Below are 14,542 nucleotides of genomic sequence, written 5' to 3'. Positions count from 1 at the left end.
AGGGAGATATTAGGTATTTTAAGGCACAGATAGGTTCAAGGAATGACCGAGGGGAATGTGAAGGTTTACAGAAAGCAGCAGTTAGCAGTACATGAAGATAAGATATACCGGTAAGAACAATGTCCAGGTAGAGAAGGTGACTAATACTAATGAATTACTGCAATTTACCTATTATAACAAAGATACAGTATTTACAAAGAGGTACAAATATGTGAAAACTAGAAAAACAGCTGGAATTGATAAGATTTCTTAATTTCATTCTTACAATTTGCTTTAAGTCACACAGACACAGATAGGTCTTACAGTGACAATGGAATAGAATAGATTAGGAGTAGAAAGGAAGCAGCCTTGGTGTTAATTAAGGTACAGCCCCCAGCACTTGCCTGGTTTGAAAGTGGGAAACCATGGAAATCCATTTTCACAGAGCTGCCGACAGCGGGAGTCAAACCCACTATCTCCCGAATGCAAGCTGATAGCTACGTGACCCAAACCCTGCAGTCACTTGTTTGGTTTGATAAGATTCTGGGGATATACTAAAAGCTATGGGTTGGGATACCATCTTGAGCCCTATAGGTTACATAGGTTACAAATCTTTTCTCTCCGTAGCCAAGCAATTTAGCCCAGTATTAATAATTCCAATACTGGCTATGCTGAGGAGATGGAAAACCATGGAAAACGACTGTCAGGAGTGCCCCCTCAATGTCTCCTGAATACAGAATCATGGCTTTCTGCTCTGCTTCACTTACTAATGAACTTAATCACGAGTTGAGATGGAAGAGGAAGATGACGATACAAACAGAACCACACTTGGAGCGTTGCCTCAAAAAAAGGAAGGCAACAATACCTCTGCATCACAACAGTCTCCGCAAAAAGGAATGCTGACCATCAGCTGGAAATCCCCGAAAATGTGAAACCTTCCCGCTGCCACCTACCAGGATGTGACAATCCTAAATGCAGGGTCATGTGTTCCACATGTAAGGTATTTCTCCGTATGAATGCAAATCAGAACAGCTACAAACTTTTCTATGAGTGATTTATTGTATTAGGTTTGTGTACTTTTAGCGTGTTGTTAACTCATTTTACCTAAATCTGTAATAACTTTGTATGAAAGTAAGTTTTTAAATCTATTTTTGAGGTATAAATATAGTGAACTGATGTTTAACTTCAGTGTGTTTTAAGGTAACCAACAATATTTCAAAGAAAATATCATACTTTTCTGTCATAAACATTAAGACCCACTGTAACCTATAGGTTACGTACGATCCTGGGGCAGAAACTAGCTTCAAACTCAATGTCATATTTTTTATTTAAAACTCATATGTCTTGCATTCTGAAAATATAAAAATTGTATTTAAAACAAGTTTACTTGAACCGTGTGCCCGAGGAGGAGTACCCCGTGTGAAGCACATATCTGATTACTGTATTCATAAAGGAGTTCTACCAAATGAATGGGAATTGCTATAGTAGCCCACTGTCCAAAGGAAAGGGTGATAAACATAAAGCGGATCATTACAGGCCTGTCAACATGTAAGCTTTGGGAAAGCTTTCATTTTTCATTATATTAGACATGTTTGCAAAGTACTAATTGGTTTAATAGAAGGCAGTTCAGGTTTAGGAAAAGTTCAGTGAGGCTCTTTTCATAGGATTACAGCAAGATACAGCAGATATTTTAGATTCTTGAGATAAAATGGGCTAAATTATTAAAAATCCTCTCCAAGGCCCTTGATAGGATAGATCATGGAAGATTATTGACAAATATGAGGTCTATTGGAGTAGACAAAAGAGTGACTGAATGGTTGGCTAAATTTCTAGAAAACATAACTCAGAGAATTAAAGTAGGTGAAGCATTACCTGATCCTGATTAAGAGGGGGAGTTTCCCACAAGGTATTATTGGACCTCTATGTTTTCTTATATATAAATATAAAAGAAATGGAATCAGAGATACGGATTTATGCAGATGATATTATACTGTATGGAGTAACAGGTAAGTTACAGTATTGTGAGCGACTGCAAAAAGACCTCAACTAAGTTGTGAGATGGACAGCAGACCATGGTATTATGGTAAATGGGGTGAAAAGTCAAGCTGTAAGTTTCACCAAGAGAAGAAGTCCTCTCAGTTTTAATGACTATATTGATGGGGTGATAGTAACTCGTGGAGATCACTATAAGTTTCTAGGTGTTATCATACGGAAAGATCTCCGTTTGGATAATCACATAAAGGGGATTTAAATAAAGTTTACAGATATCTTCATATGGTTATGAGGGTATTTAGGGGATTACTGGTAACACCACAATAGGAGTGTGGGACCCACACTATGATTACTCGATTCAAGAACTGGAAACATTCAAAAGGAATGCAGCATGATTTGTAGTGGGCGATTTCCAACAAAAGAGCAGTGTTATAAAAAAGGTTGCAAACTTTGGGCTGGGAAAACTTGGGAGTAAGATGAGTAAGATGAAGCTTGACTAAGCAGAATGTTTCGAGCTGTTGATGGAGAGATGGCTTGGAATTACATTAGTAAACAAATAAGACTGAGCAAAGTTTTTAAATCTAGGAAAGACAAAGATTAAAATTGAAATTCAAGGGACAAATTTGGGCAAATACTCATTTATAGGAAAAGAAGTTAGGGACTGGAATAATGGAGATGTTAGATAAATTTGAAAGAAAAGAGCATGAGGGATTATTTCAAGGAACATGTCGCAAAAGGACTAAATGAAAAGGCTGAAGGTAACACAATAGATGAAGAGTGGATAGTCATGAAAAATGAAGGCAGCAGGGCTGCTGAAGAAATGTTAGGAAGAAAGAAAAGATAAACTAAGAATCAGTGGATAACTCAGGAGATACTAGGCCCGATTGATGAACGATGAAAATACAAGAATGCTAGAAATGAAGAGGGCAGAAAAGAATACAGGCAATTAAAGAATGATGTGGATAGAAAGTGCAAGGTAGCTAAGGAAGACTGGCTGAAGGAGAAGTGCAAGGATGTCAAAGGTTGTATGGTCCTAGGAAATGTAGATGCTGCATACAGGAAAATCAAGGAAATCTAGGTGTATGAATATTAAGACCTCAGATGGAAAGTTACTTCTAGGGTAAGAAGACAAAGCAGAAAGATGGCAGGAACATACCCAACAGTTGTATCAAGGTGAAGATGTGGATAATTTGGTTCTGGAACAAGAAGAGGCTGTTGATGCTGATGAAATGGGAGACCCAGTTTGAGGTCAGAGTTTGACAGAGCTGTGAGCGAACTAAAAAAAAAAAAAAAAAAAAAAAAAAAAAAAAGGGCACCTGGAACTGATGGCATTCCCTCTGATTTACTGACTGCCTTAGGAGAAACCAGCATGGCAAGGCTATTCCATTTAGTCTGTAAGATGTATGAGACAGAAGAAGTCCCATCCGATTTTTGGCAGAATGTTATACCTATTCCCAAGAAAGCCAGTGCTGACAGGTGTGAAAACTATCGCACCATTAGTTCAGTATCTCATGCCTGCAAAATTTTAAGACGTATTATTTACAGAAGAACAGAAAAGCAAGTTGAAGCTGAGTTGGGAGAAGATCAATTTGGCTTCAGAAGAAATGTAGGAACACGTGAAGGAATCCTGACTTTACGTCTGATCTTAGAGGATCGAATCATGAAGGACAAGCCCACGTACATGGCATTCGTTGATCTAGAAAAGGCATTCGACAATGTTGATTGGACCAAGCTATTTAAGATTCTGAAGGTGATTGGGATCAAATACCGAGAATGAAGAATTATCTACAATCTGTATAAAAATCAGTATGCAGTGATAAGAATCAAGGCTTTGAAAAAGAATCCAGAAAGGAGTGAGGCAAGGCTGCAGTTTGTCCTCCCTCCTTTTCAATGTTTACACAGAACAGGCAGTAAAGGAAATCAAAGAAGAATTTGGAAAGGGAATCACAATCCAAGGAGGGGAAATCAAAACCTTGAGATTTGCCGATGATATTGTTATTTTATCTGAGACTGCAGAAGATCTCGAGAAGCTGCTGAATGGTATGGACGAAGTCTTGGGTAAGGAGTACAAGATGAAAATAAAGAAGTCCAAAACAAAAGTGTGCAGTCGAAGAAGGCAGGTGATGCAGGAAATATTAAATTAGGAAATGAAGTCTTAAAGGAAGTAGATGAATATTGTTACTTGGGTAGTAAAATAACTAATGATGGCAGAAGTAAGGAGGACATAAAATGTAGATTAGCACAAGCAAGGAAGAGCTTTCTTACGAAAAGGAATTTGCTCACTTCAAACATTGATATAGGAATTAGAAAGAGGTTTTTGAAGACTTTCGTGTGGAGCGTGGCATTGTATGGAAGTGAAACATAGACGATGACTAGCTCAGAAAGAAAGAGAATAGAAGCTGTTGAAATGTGGTGTTACAGAAGAATGCTGAAGGTGAGATGGATAGATCGAATATATACTGAAGATATATATGAAGATATACTGAATCGAATTGGCGAGAGAACGATTTGGCTAAATTTGACGAGAAGAAGAGATACAATGATAGGACACTTCTTAAGACACCCAGGACTTGTTCACTTGGTTTTTGAAGGAAGTGTAGGTGGTAGGAACGGTAGGGGTAGACCAAGGTATGAATATTACAAGCAGATTAGAGCAGATGTAGGATGCAGTAGTTACGTAGAAATGAAGAGGTTAGCACAGGATAGGGTGGCATGGAAAGCTGCATCGAACCAGTCTATGGCCAGATGACTCAAACAACAAAGATAAATTTCCTATTTCTTTGAAATAATTTAAGAAGACTAGGTAAACAAACAGAGTAGGGAATCTGCCACCTGGGTGACAGCTCCAAATACAGATCTGTGTTGATCGACTGAATGATTCATTGATTGATTTATTGATTGACTGACTGACTGACTGACTGGCTGACTGATGATGTATTTCTTGTAATTGAACAAGGTTGCAGAAGGTCTCATATCTCACATATCCCCCATAACTACTGAATTCACCTAATAGTATTTCAAAATGCCTGTCAGTGAAATGAGGAGCGTTTTTTTCAAAACTCGATAAATGCAAACATTTTTAAAAATTGAGTTATGCATGCTAATGTTATCAGTTTGACCTTGCTCACCATCTTGTGCAATAATCTTTTGCATAAGTCGATATTTGCCGTGTAGAGAAGTGGTTGAAATCACTAGGTTTTTGCAAAAGTCGATAATTATATGCTCTCGGAAAGTTAAAGCAAAACTCGATAAATGCAGTTAACTATTAATGATGTGGCATTCTCATGGATAATCAGAAGTATTATTCTGTGGAATAATGGAACACCTGACTCCGTTATTAAAAGGATGTATTCTTCGAACTGCATGCCACACGTTCCCACGATTAGCCCTCATTGTCGTCAACAAATTGAAGTTCACTTCTTGAGAAATTTTAAACAAGTTACTGTGTGAGGAATTATTTCACTCTACAACAGTATGAATAATGAATCTGAAGATTTTGAAACTGGCGTGCCAGTTCAGGAATGTGTCGGTGGAAGAAAGTCTAGATACAAGAAGAGAGTACCTGGAAAGCTGGCTAGAACTAAAAATGAACCTAATATTAAATGCATTCATGGACTCAAAGACTTGCCTACAAGTACAGAAACTAAAAGGATGAAACAATGCAAAGCTGCTGAACTTTGCTATGAAGATATCACCGAATTCCATCATCATGTGACTTCTTTAAGCAAGACCAAGACAAGTTTCTATTGAAGTATATGCACATTTCCACACCTCAGCGCAGGGTAGTGAACATTGAAAGTGCTGGGAAGAAGTAACCTGTTTCTGTGAAGTACAGCATTACAAAGAAAACTGGTGAAATACTTCCTGTCTGCGCTGCAAATTTTCAAGGAATTTCTGGCATGTCAAAGGACAGATTATCTTATCTGGCTAGTAGGTTTTATCATACTGGGAAGTTACCTAGGGAAAGTCGAGGTGGTGACAGAACAGGCAAGGAACACAACAACATAACGGTTGCCATTAAGAATCACATCAAAAGGTATAAATGCAGAGAGAACCATCATAGCAGAAGAAAGTCTAAGAGAGGATATTTATCGTCATATCTCTCAGTCAATAAGATGTGGAAGACATCCTGTGAAGAAAGAAAAAGTTCTGGATTGAAACTGTGCTCAATGTCAAAATACAAGTGTATATGCTATAAGTGCTTCAGTATGTCATTCAAAACTCCTCACACTGATACCTACTCCACTTGTAAAATTAGTCTGATGAAAATACAGAAACATGCCTAGAGAAGAAGAATGAATGAAGTAAGGACAAGTTATAGATTGCATAAACTTCGTGCAAAGCGATTTTATCAAATAATGAAAGAAGAAAACCCAGGTGTCATCAAGATATGTTTCAACATGCAACAGAATCAAAAAATTCAGAAATTATCTGAGTGAGGTTTTCTATGCTAGACAAGTGTGGTTATACAATCTCTGCATCATGATTCACTTAAAGGAGCAGAGAAAGGAAGACATATTTCTCTATACTTGGCTAGAAACAGAATTCTCAAGAAGTTGCAACCAAGTTGCTTCGGCTTTATTGGACTTTTTTTTTAACCTAGAAAAGAAACTGCACAAAGATGGCCCTACCACGATACATTTATTCTCAGACTCTTGTAGCAGCCAAAACAAAAACAGTGTCATCCTGGCCACACCTGCTGCTCTCTTGGGAGAAAGCACATTATTCAATAATATTCTCCATTTCTTCCCTGTTCGGGGACACAGCGACATGGCGCCAGACAGAGTGTTCGGTAGAACTGAGAAATCTTACAGAAGATGCAAAAACATACTGTCTCCCAAACAATACTATGATATCTTAGAGAAGCATGGCACCCTTAAAATTCTGAGCAGGGACTGGGAAATCAAAGATCTAAAAGAGAGTTCACAGAAGGTACTACGAACTAGGTTGCCATTTAAAATGAATAGTCAATGTGTTATCACATAAATTAAAAGACAAAATAGAGTCTCTGTATCAGTACAGGATACTTACTTTGCATACCCAGTGGTTGAAGTTCTGAAAATGAAATCCAACCATGAAGTATTGCTAAAATCCTCTGTTTTACCAAAGAAAAATATGGTGAGCAAAGAAAAGAAGAAGGATGTTCAAGCTCTGCTGAAATCTTTTTAAGTATCGGATGATGCTGTGGTTTTCTATGAGGTCGTGTTAGAAGACAAGTAACAGCCTTTTGATGGATATGTGTTTTGAGGAGTTCTTAAATATTAATCAAGTAGACTTTATTTTGTAAGACATGTGCCGAACCAAGCCTGCCTTGGTGATGCACTTCCTTTATTCCTACTTCTCCTTGACTGTCGTTGTCACCATTAGCGATAACATTACCCGAATGTGACGTGAAACTTATAGTTTCTCATTGAAGATGGCTCTCTAGCCATCTGTGTTTATACAGTCTCTTTGACACAGTCTGTCTCTCACTCTCCAAGTGTTAAGTTGGTCTGCTCATGACACCAACAATGGAGGGATCAAAAGTGATAAACAAACTGGGATTTCAAACGTGCTTCTTGATCTACGAATTGTTATTATCATGGATTTACTTGTTTCAAGGCTCAGTTCTCTGCTGGGAGTTATTATTTTGATTGAGGTAAATATTTTGAGACTCCTGATGCTGTTCCCAGGTATTCATTCATTTTATTTCATTTTACATGCCAGTTACAAGAACAGTTCTGTGTGATTGTATTTCGATAGTCTTATCATCTGTCTTTGCAGGCTCTTAATTAATTAATTTTGTGTGTGTTTTAAATTTTTCTTTCTTTGTGTGCACACGTGCGAGAACGGAGAGTGGTATTTACCTATCTGTTTGTTTGGGCCTGTGTGTTTGTGGGTTTTGAGACCATGCACTTTTGTTTACTCATCGTTTGGAATCATGGCTGAGCATTGGTGTATTGTGTGATTTGACACTACGGGGTTTAATCCATGTTTGTCCACGTGAGGCAATTTGGATGTCCCGAGTAGCGGGCCGACGAATGTTGTGATTGCTACGATTATATTTGGATCAGCCTTGCCTATTTTTGCGGCGGTCCAGCATTGTATCTGTGGTGTTCGAATCAAGCTCGTGAGCCCATGATATCCGTCGCTATCCTGTGCGAAAGTATACGTCGCGTGCCTTTACACTCCAGACTGATCTGGGTCGATTTTATATTGGGTCTCTCTTCTTGTTCATACGCGCGTGTGTGTATGCGTGCCTGTGCTGTCTGCCTGTGTACGGTTTGTAGTACTCTCCGTATCTCGTAATTTTAATTTTAATTTTAATTATTCTTTCTTTTTCTTTTCTTTTTTGTTTTAGTTCGCCGGTTTGGGCCATGTATAGTGTACTATTTTATATTTCTAGGCTGTTATTTGCTCCGTTGTCGGCGATTAGTTTTTGTAACTGTGGCAACATCTTCTTGTTCTTTTGCTTCTGCTCCTTTGGGAGGCTGTCCTTTGGCATTGTTGTTGTGACGCGCTAGCATCGAGTGGACGCTCGCTTGGAGCATGGATGCTAACTGTTGATATGTGCGCGGCCCGTATTAGCGCAACTGTATTATCCCTTTCGTGGTTCCATTTTCTGATTCTTTCAGTAACGTGTTTCACGTCACATTATTTTTCTGAAATGGATTTGTAATTTTATGTGATCATACGGAAGTGAGTAGTGCGATCGTGTGTACTGTTGCCGTGTTACACGAAACTTACTATGTCATAGAACGGGATACTACCTGATGTTCCATTTTCTGCAGTTATGTAAGTAACTCTTAATGCAGCTTTTTTTGTTTTCATGAAAACATTTTTGTTTTCATTTTAATATTATGTGTGTTTATAATAAACCCCAGTTTCTTTGATCCATTCTTTTATTCATGGGGGTTACGGGTTCTTGCCTTTCTGTCCTTTCGCTCCCCTTTTGTCTACGCACAGGTCCAGCTCCAAACTGCTTTAGTTCGTTCCAGTCCATCCACGGCAATTTATGAAGAGAGGTAAGTGAGGTAACTATCTGTGCGTATATGTCGTGTACTGTGTTGATGTTTAATGGTAGCAGGGAAGGGGGTGGTAGAGACTTAATTTTAATTTAACCTGTGTGATATTAATGTGTTCATTCATTACAATAGGATTGATAATATAGGTTAATTCCTTTTTTTTAATGTTACATTGCTTGATGCTAAGCAGATTAGAATCTAATAATATTATGTAATCTTACAATATCAAGTAGCCTGCATTATAAAATGTATGACAATGGAGCTCAAAAATCAATAAATATTCAAAAAATATTATTCACAAAATAACAAAAATAAAAATAAGTAAATAATTCCATAAACAAAAGTATATCATTCATTTAGAGTGTTAATGTGAAGTTCCATTTTACCAGAATATATTGCATATATCGACTTTTGAAAAAACTTCAGAAAATTATCTTCTAATCTTACCTCATCCACCTTAAGTTTCAACAAGTTCTATTCAGGTACCGAGCTTGTCTCTACTGGAACTAATATCGACGAAAATTTGAAATGTTTCATGCATATGCTTCTAAGTGAAAATAAAAAAACAAATTTCCTGAAAAATGATGTTTGCTGCAAATGTCGAGTTTTGAAAAAATGTTCCTCAAATGAGAACAAAAATGTTGTAATGATCAAATGTCAAGTTAAAAGTGGTTCTGTAAGAAGTACATTGTTATTTTATATACCTGAAGTCGTTTGAACTTCTTGCTGCATAAGGCACAGGAATAGGGTCGCTCTCCAGTGTGAATACGATGATGAACTCGCAGTCCTGAAGGAGTCGAACAATACACAGAGCAAAGATTGCACTTAAACCTGAAAATACAAATTTTAATTTGAAGATGGCAATGATGTTATATAGGTAACAGCTCTTAATCTACAAATGGTCTGATAAATGCTGGAATGGAGACCTTTTAAATGTAGAATATCTATTGCACCCGCTCACACCTGACTCCCAGACTAGCATTTATCTCAGGGGTGTTTAGTTCAATCTCTAAAAATCTAAGATCAAACTATATCGTCCCTGGAAAGGTGAAGTATCGTAAGCGACAAAATTTGAATTTGACAGGAGATGATAAAAACGATTAGCGAGTCGAATAATTACAGTTTAGCCAGTTTCTGTTCTTATTCTATTTCAGAAATGAATTTTTCATCTTAATGTCAAATATTAGGTTATGTATTTATGCAATCGTAGCAAAAAGGAACTTATTTAAAAGTTATGAATGTCACTGACGAATGTTTGCCGGTCGTTGTTGAGTGCATTGTTTAACAAAATGGTCCTTTAATGATAGCTTTTGTAGTGGTTACAATATTTTGCAGGGATTGGTTTGAAGGACTATAAGGCATAAGAATAATAAGAGATTTTCTTAAATGATTGTATTAAGAAATGTAGATAAAAAAAAATAGGAAAAGTGACTTGCTACACTACAATAAGAGAATGAAAGTGGAAATTATACTGATTACAATACAGTACAATATTTAGAAAATAACATTTTTATCAGTTCTCCTGGTCTGTTTGTGGTAATAGATCACTGTGTTTGAAGTCATAAGTAATGTTTAGATACTCGCCTTGTGTCACCTGCTAATCTCCTTGTTGGACATCACCCATCAGTTGTCAGAAGTACACTGAGTTTCCGCAGCAGCTTACTCACAAATTTATTCACAAGATAACTACTGTCATGTCATGGCGTATGGCCTCCAGAGAGACCCGGTGAGGTCTTTCGCCGTATAGGTGACCTCGATTAACACCCTTCTATTATTTCCAATCTTCCTCCAGTTGAAGCCTAACTCTTTTACAATACTTCTCCAACCGATACACTTGCTGGGCTGAATGGTTCAAACAGTTGAGGCACTGGCCTTCTGACCCCAACTTGGCAGGTTCGATCCTGGCTGAATCCAGTGGTATTTGAAGGTGCTCAAATACGTCAGCCTCATGTCGGCAGATATACCGGCATATATAAAAGAACTCCTGTGGGATTAAATTTCAGCACCTCGGTGTCTCCGAAAACCATAAAAAGTACTTAGTGGGACGTAAAGCCAATAACATTATTACTTATTACAAACTGATACAACCACCATGGAAACCAATCCTCTCTCCTGACACAGATTGTAATTTAGATACTGATAGAGTTCTTTTTTGAAGAATGTAAAATTCATGGATTTTACATCAAAATCTTAAAAATGCTTTTTCCCTTTCCGTGTTTTTACTGGTGTACCAAATGGAGTTTCTTCAGTCTCGTGCTCTCTCGGTTCTACTATATATATATATTCCTTTTTTATGGCTACTTGTTTAACATCACACTAACACATTGAAGGTTTTTGGCAATGGAGGGATGGGAAAGGGCCAAGGTATGCAGAATAGAAGGTAGGGATCACGGGAGAGATGCGCAGTAACAAAGCAGGGGTGTGACATCATGCAGGACCCTCACGCTGAAGCTGCCCTGAATGAGGCAGAGGTAGTTCGAATAAGAATCATTGTGCACGCAGAAGCTAGGAGCTAATAATACACGATAGTATCATATCTGTGGTGTAAAAGAAACCATGTATGTTTATTTTATATGACAAAATGTAATAAGCAGTAATAGTGTACACTTTTCAGTATAGTTTTTTGCACCACTGCACAAATCATAGCAGGCACGCAAATGAACGAAACATACACTTTCATTTATTCTCTAAAGCCACTGACCTAAATGAACCATGGCAGCAAGAGGTAATCAAGACATTATTGAAAGCTATTTTTCTCAGCTTCAAGGGTTTGGACGATTTTATGACCATCCTCTTCTGACACCTGTGACGCAAAGGGTGAAATCACTGCTTTGCAGACTCAATGCTTCTGAGGTGATAAGAAATTCCAACCTTTCTCCAGAAGATTATGAAACATTACGTGCAAATATGTTCTATGCTACCGATGGTCGATCAAAACTCGGATATTGTGTGCCAGTCTAAGGCCAACGTTGAGCCCACAACATCTTATTCTTTACCGGAGGATGAGCAAGGGTTTGTTAAAGCTCTTGAAGAGCTAGTGGAACAGCTCGAGGACATTCATGAAACCAAGGATCGTGATGAGCTGCTTGAAGACTTCACTGGCTATATAGCTTTTAAGGTAAAGAACAAGAACCTCGACACAAAAAGCGATAAATACAAAGTATGTTACAAGTATTATTTTAATATCCACCTATTCAATACAAAGAGATCTAGTAAATTAAGAATTAATCTTATCATAAAAGGTTACAAGGGACACGTTTCGCCCATTTTTATATCATCATCAGCCTCAAACTCAAACCTATAAGGTGAATAATCAGGATCGTGTAAAAAGAGGATATCACTGTAGGTGTTTGTGTAACATAAAATTATAAGAATGTCCTTGGTTAAAACCGTAGTATCAAGCTGCATGTCACAAGTTCACAAGATTACACTCTCCGGAGCACTGAGTCAATGCGCCCAAAACCTGTTGAGGGTAGAGCGACAAACAGCTCAGTCTTTATAATGAAGTAGAAACGTGTTTCCTTGAATACTCCTGTTGGAGGATAAGAAAAAATTAAAGCTGCTAGACTGTTAAAGATGTCAATTTTGTATGTTAAGACAACAGTCTTCTTTAAATAGCTGTGGAGCAAGGAAGAGTGTTCAGCTGTCTGTAGTCGTATATATCTGACTTGAAGGAGAGAAAGTCAAATGTGTTAAGAAAAGATGAAAGCCTTCTTTAAGTAGCTGTAGAAGCAAGGAAAGGTATTCGGCTGTCTATATTCATATTTATCTTGCTTGAAGGAGCGAAAGTTGAAGGTATATTGATGTTGATTAGAGCTTTTTGGTGTAAAGTCTGTAACAAGAGGAGCGTGAATGCTTAGCAAAATATTTTTGAAGAGAAGGCGGTTTTTTTTAAAAAAATGGAGAATTTATAATCACTTATCCGTTCATCTGTAATGATGTAAATCAGTTATGGAAAGGTTAATTGAAGAAAACAACGTTATGTGTTTGTTCATTTATCTTCTTGACTGTTATGGTGTTAATCAGTTGCTATGGTAGCATTGAAATGACTGACACTTGCGCTTGTAGTATTGTATCGATGGATATCGGCAGAGGAGGGTGTGGTGGAGGGGAGGGGGTAGGCGGGGCGTTAAGGTTATGTGTTGTTGGTTGCGAGAGATTTGCGTGGTTGGACAGGGAGGGAGTCGTGTTTGGTTGCCGTTATGCTCCTCATTTGATCTGACATACATTACAAATTTTAATTCTGGTGTTCTCATTTATTGCTTCCAGTGCTCTGCTCTTAATCCGAGTAATCTTTGGAGTGCATATTATATTGTTGTTGTTGTTATTATTATTATTATTATTATTATTATTATTATTATTATTATTATTATTGTTTCGTATAGGCCAGCTAAGGACCATGACATTCAACTATTACAGTTTGGAATGGGCTTTGATGTTTGCCCAGTAGTTGCACATCCTCAGGCTGTGTTGCTCCTTCCTCTCCTTTGTCCAAAGGGCGCCAGTCTTCTTCGTTGGTAGTCTGTCCTGGAACTCCTTATGTTTAAGTATCTTCCTGAGTGTTGTCCAATCCTTTAAGTTTCCTTCTGTTATTCCCCCTTCCTGTAGATCTTTTCCACTTCCATCAACCATGGTGACTTGATCTTCCTATTTTTCCAGTAGCTGAGAATCCGGTTGTCAACCTGGTCGGATGCATCCTATAGATGTGCCCATAGAATGCTAGGTGTCTCTTCCTTGCTACATTCGTTATTCTTTCACAGTACTTGTAGAGCTCTTGGTTAGGCCGTCTTCTATAACTGTCACCTTCCTTGACTGGACCCAGAATCTTCCTCATTATCTTTCTTTCCCGGATTTCAAGTTTTTTCATTAGTCCCTTCCTGTTGAGTGCTAAACATTCTGAAGCATATAAGGCTTCAGGGTGGATGACTGTCCAGTAGTGCTTCATCTTAGTATTACGAGAGAGACACTTTTATTATAAGTATTCTTCGTCAGTTGGTAGGCCATTTCAAGCCTGTTAACTCGAGTTGACAAAGCTGTTCCTTCAGTGAGATTAGATTCCAACCATTCTCCCAAGTACTTAAACCTGTTGGTTTTCCTGATCTCTCCCTGTTCCAGGTGCAACGTACAAGGAGATTCACCGATGTTCATGATGAATTGTGTTTTTTCAAGAGACACATGTAGCCCAACCTTTGCTGCTTGTTGTCTGAGAACATTTAGTTGTTTCACTGAAGTTTCTATTGAATTAGATATAATGGCCAGGTCATCGGCAAACGCCAGACAGTCAACATTGAGCTCATTGCGCTTATGTCCCAGATAAATGCCACTTGGAATCTCCTTTCTAGCTAATTCCTTTCGCCACTCTCTTATTACCTTTTCCAGGGCACAGTTAAAGAGGAGAGGGGACAAACCATCCCCCTGTCTCACTCCTGATTTAATTTCAAAACTTTCTAATATGGTTCCTCTGAACTTTACTCGTGACCTGGTGTTGCTTAAAGTCTGTTTGATTAGGTTGTGAGTCTTCTCATCTACTCCTAGTTCCTGCAAAATCTTCATAACAGTAGGTCTGT

The 14,542-nt window shown here is 38.0% G+C and overlaps 1 protein-coding gene across 7 annotated transcripts in view; it reads right to left on the bottom strand.

Annotated features, from left to right (window-relative positions):
* Positions 1 to 14,542, bottom strand: part of LOC136858371 (zinc finger protein 594) — a 393,129-nt gene that overhangs the window by 250,474 nt on the left and 128,113 nt on the right. For all 7 annotated transcript variants that reach the window (XM_067137863.2, XM_067137860.2, XM_067137864.2 and 4 more), the window contains one exon: positions 9,680 to 9,806. In XM_067137863.2, the coding sequence (XP_066993964.2) occupies positions 9,680 to 9,806 (127 nt within the window). The remainder of the gene's footprint in view (positions 1 to 9,679; positions 9,807 to 14,542) is intronic.

Source organism: Anabrus simplex, chromosome 1 (assembly GCF_040414725.1).
Source record: "Anabrus simplex isolate iqAnaSimp1 chromosome 1, ASM4041472v1, whole genome shotgun sequence".
NCBI lineage: Eukaryota > Metazoa > Arthropoda > Insecta > Orthoptera > Tettigoniidae > Anabrus > Anabrus simplex.
Note: the sequence above shows the minus strand (reverse complement) of the source record. Positions and strands in the feature narration are given on the sequence as shown.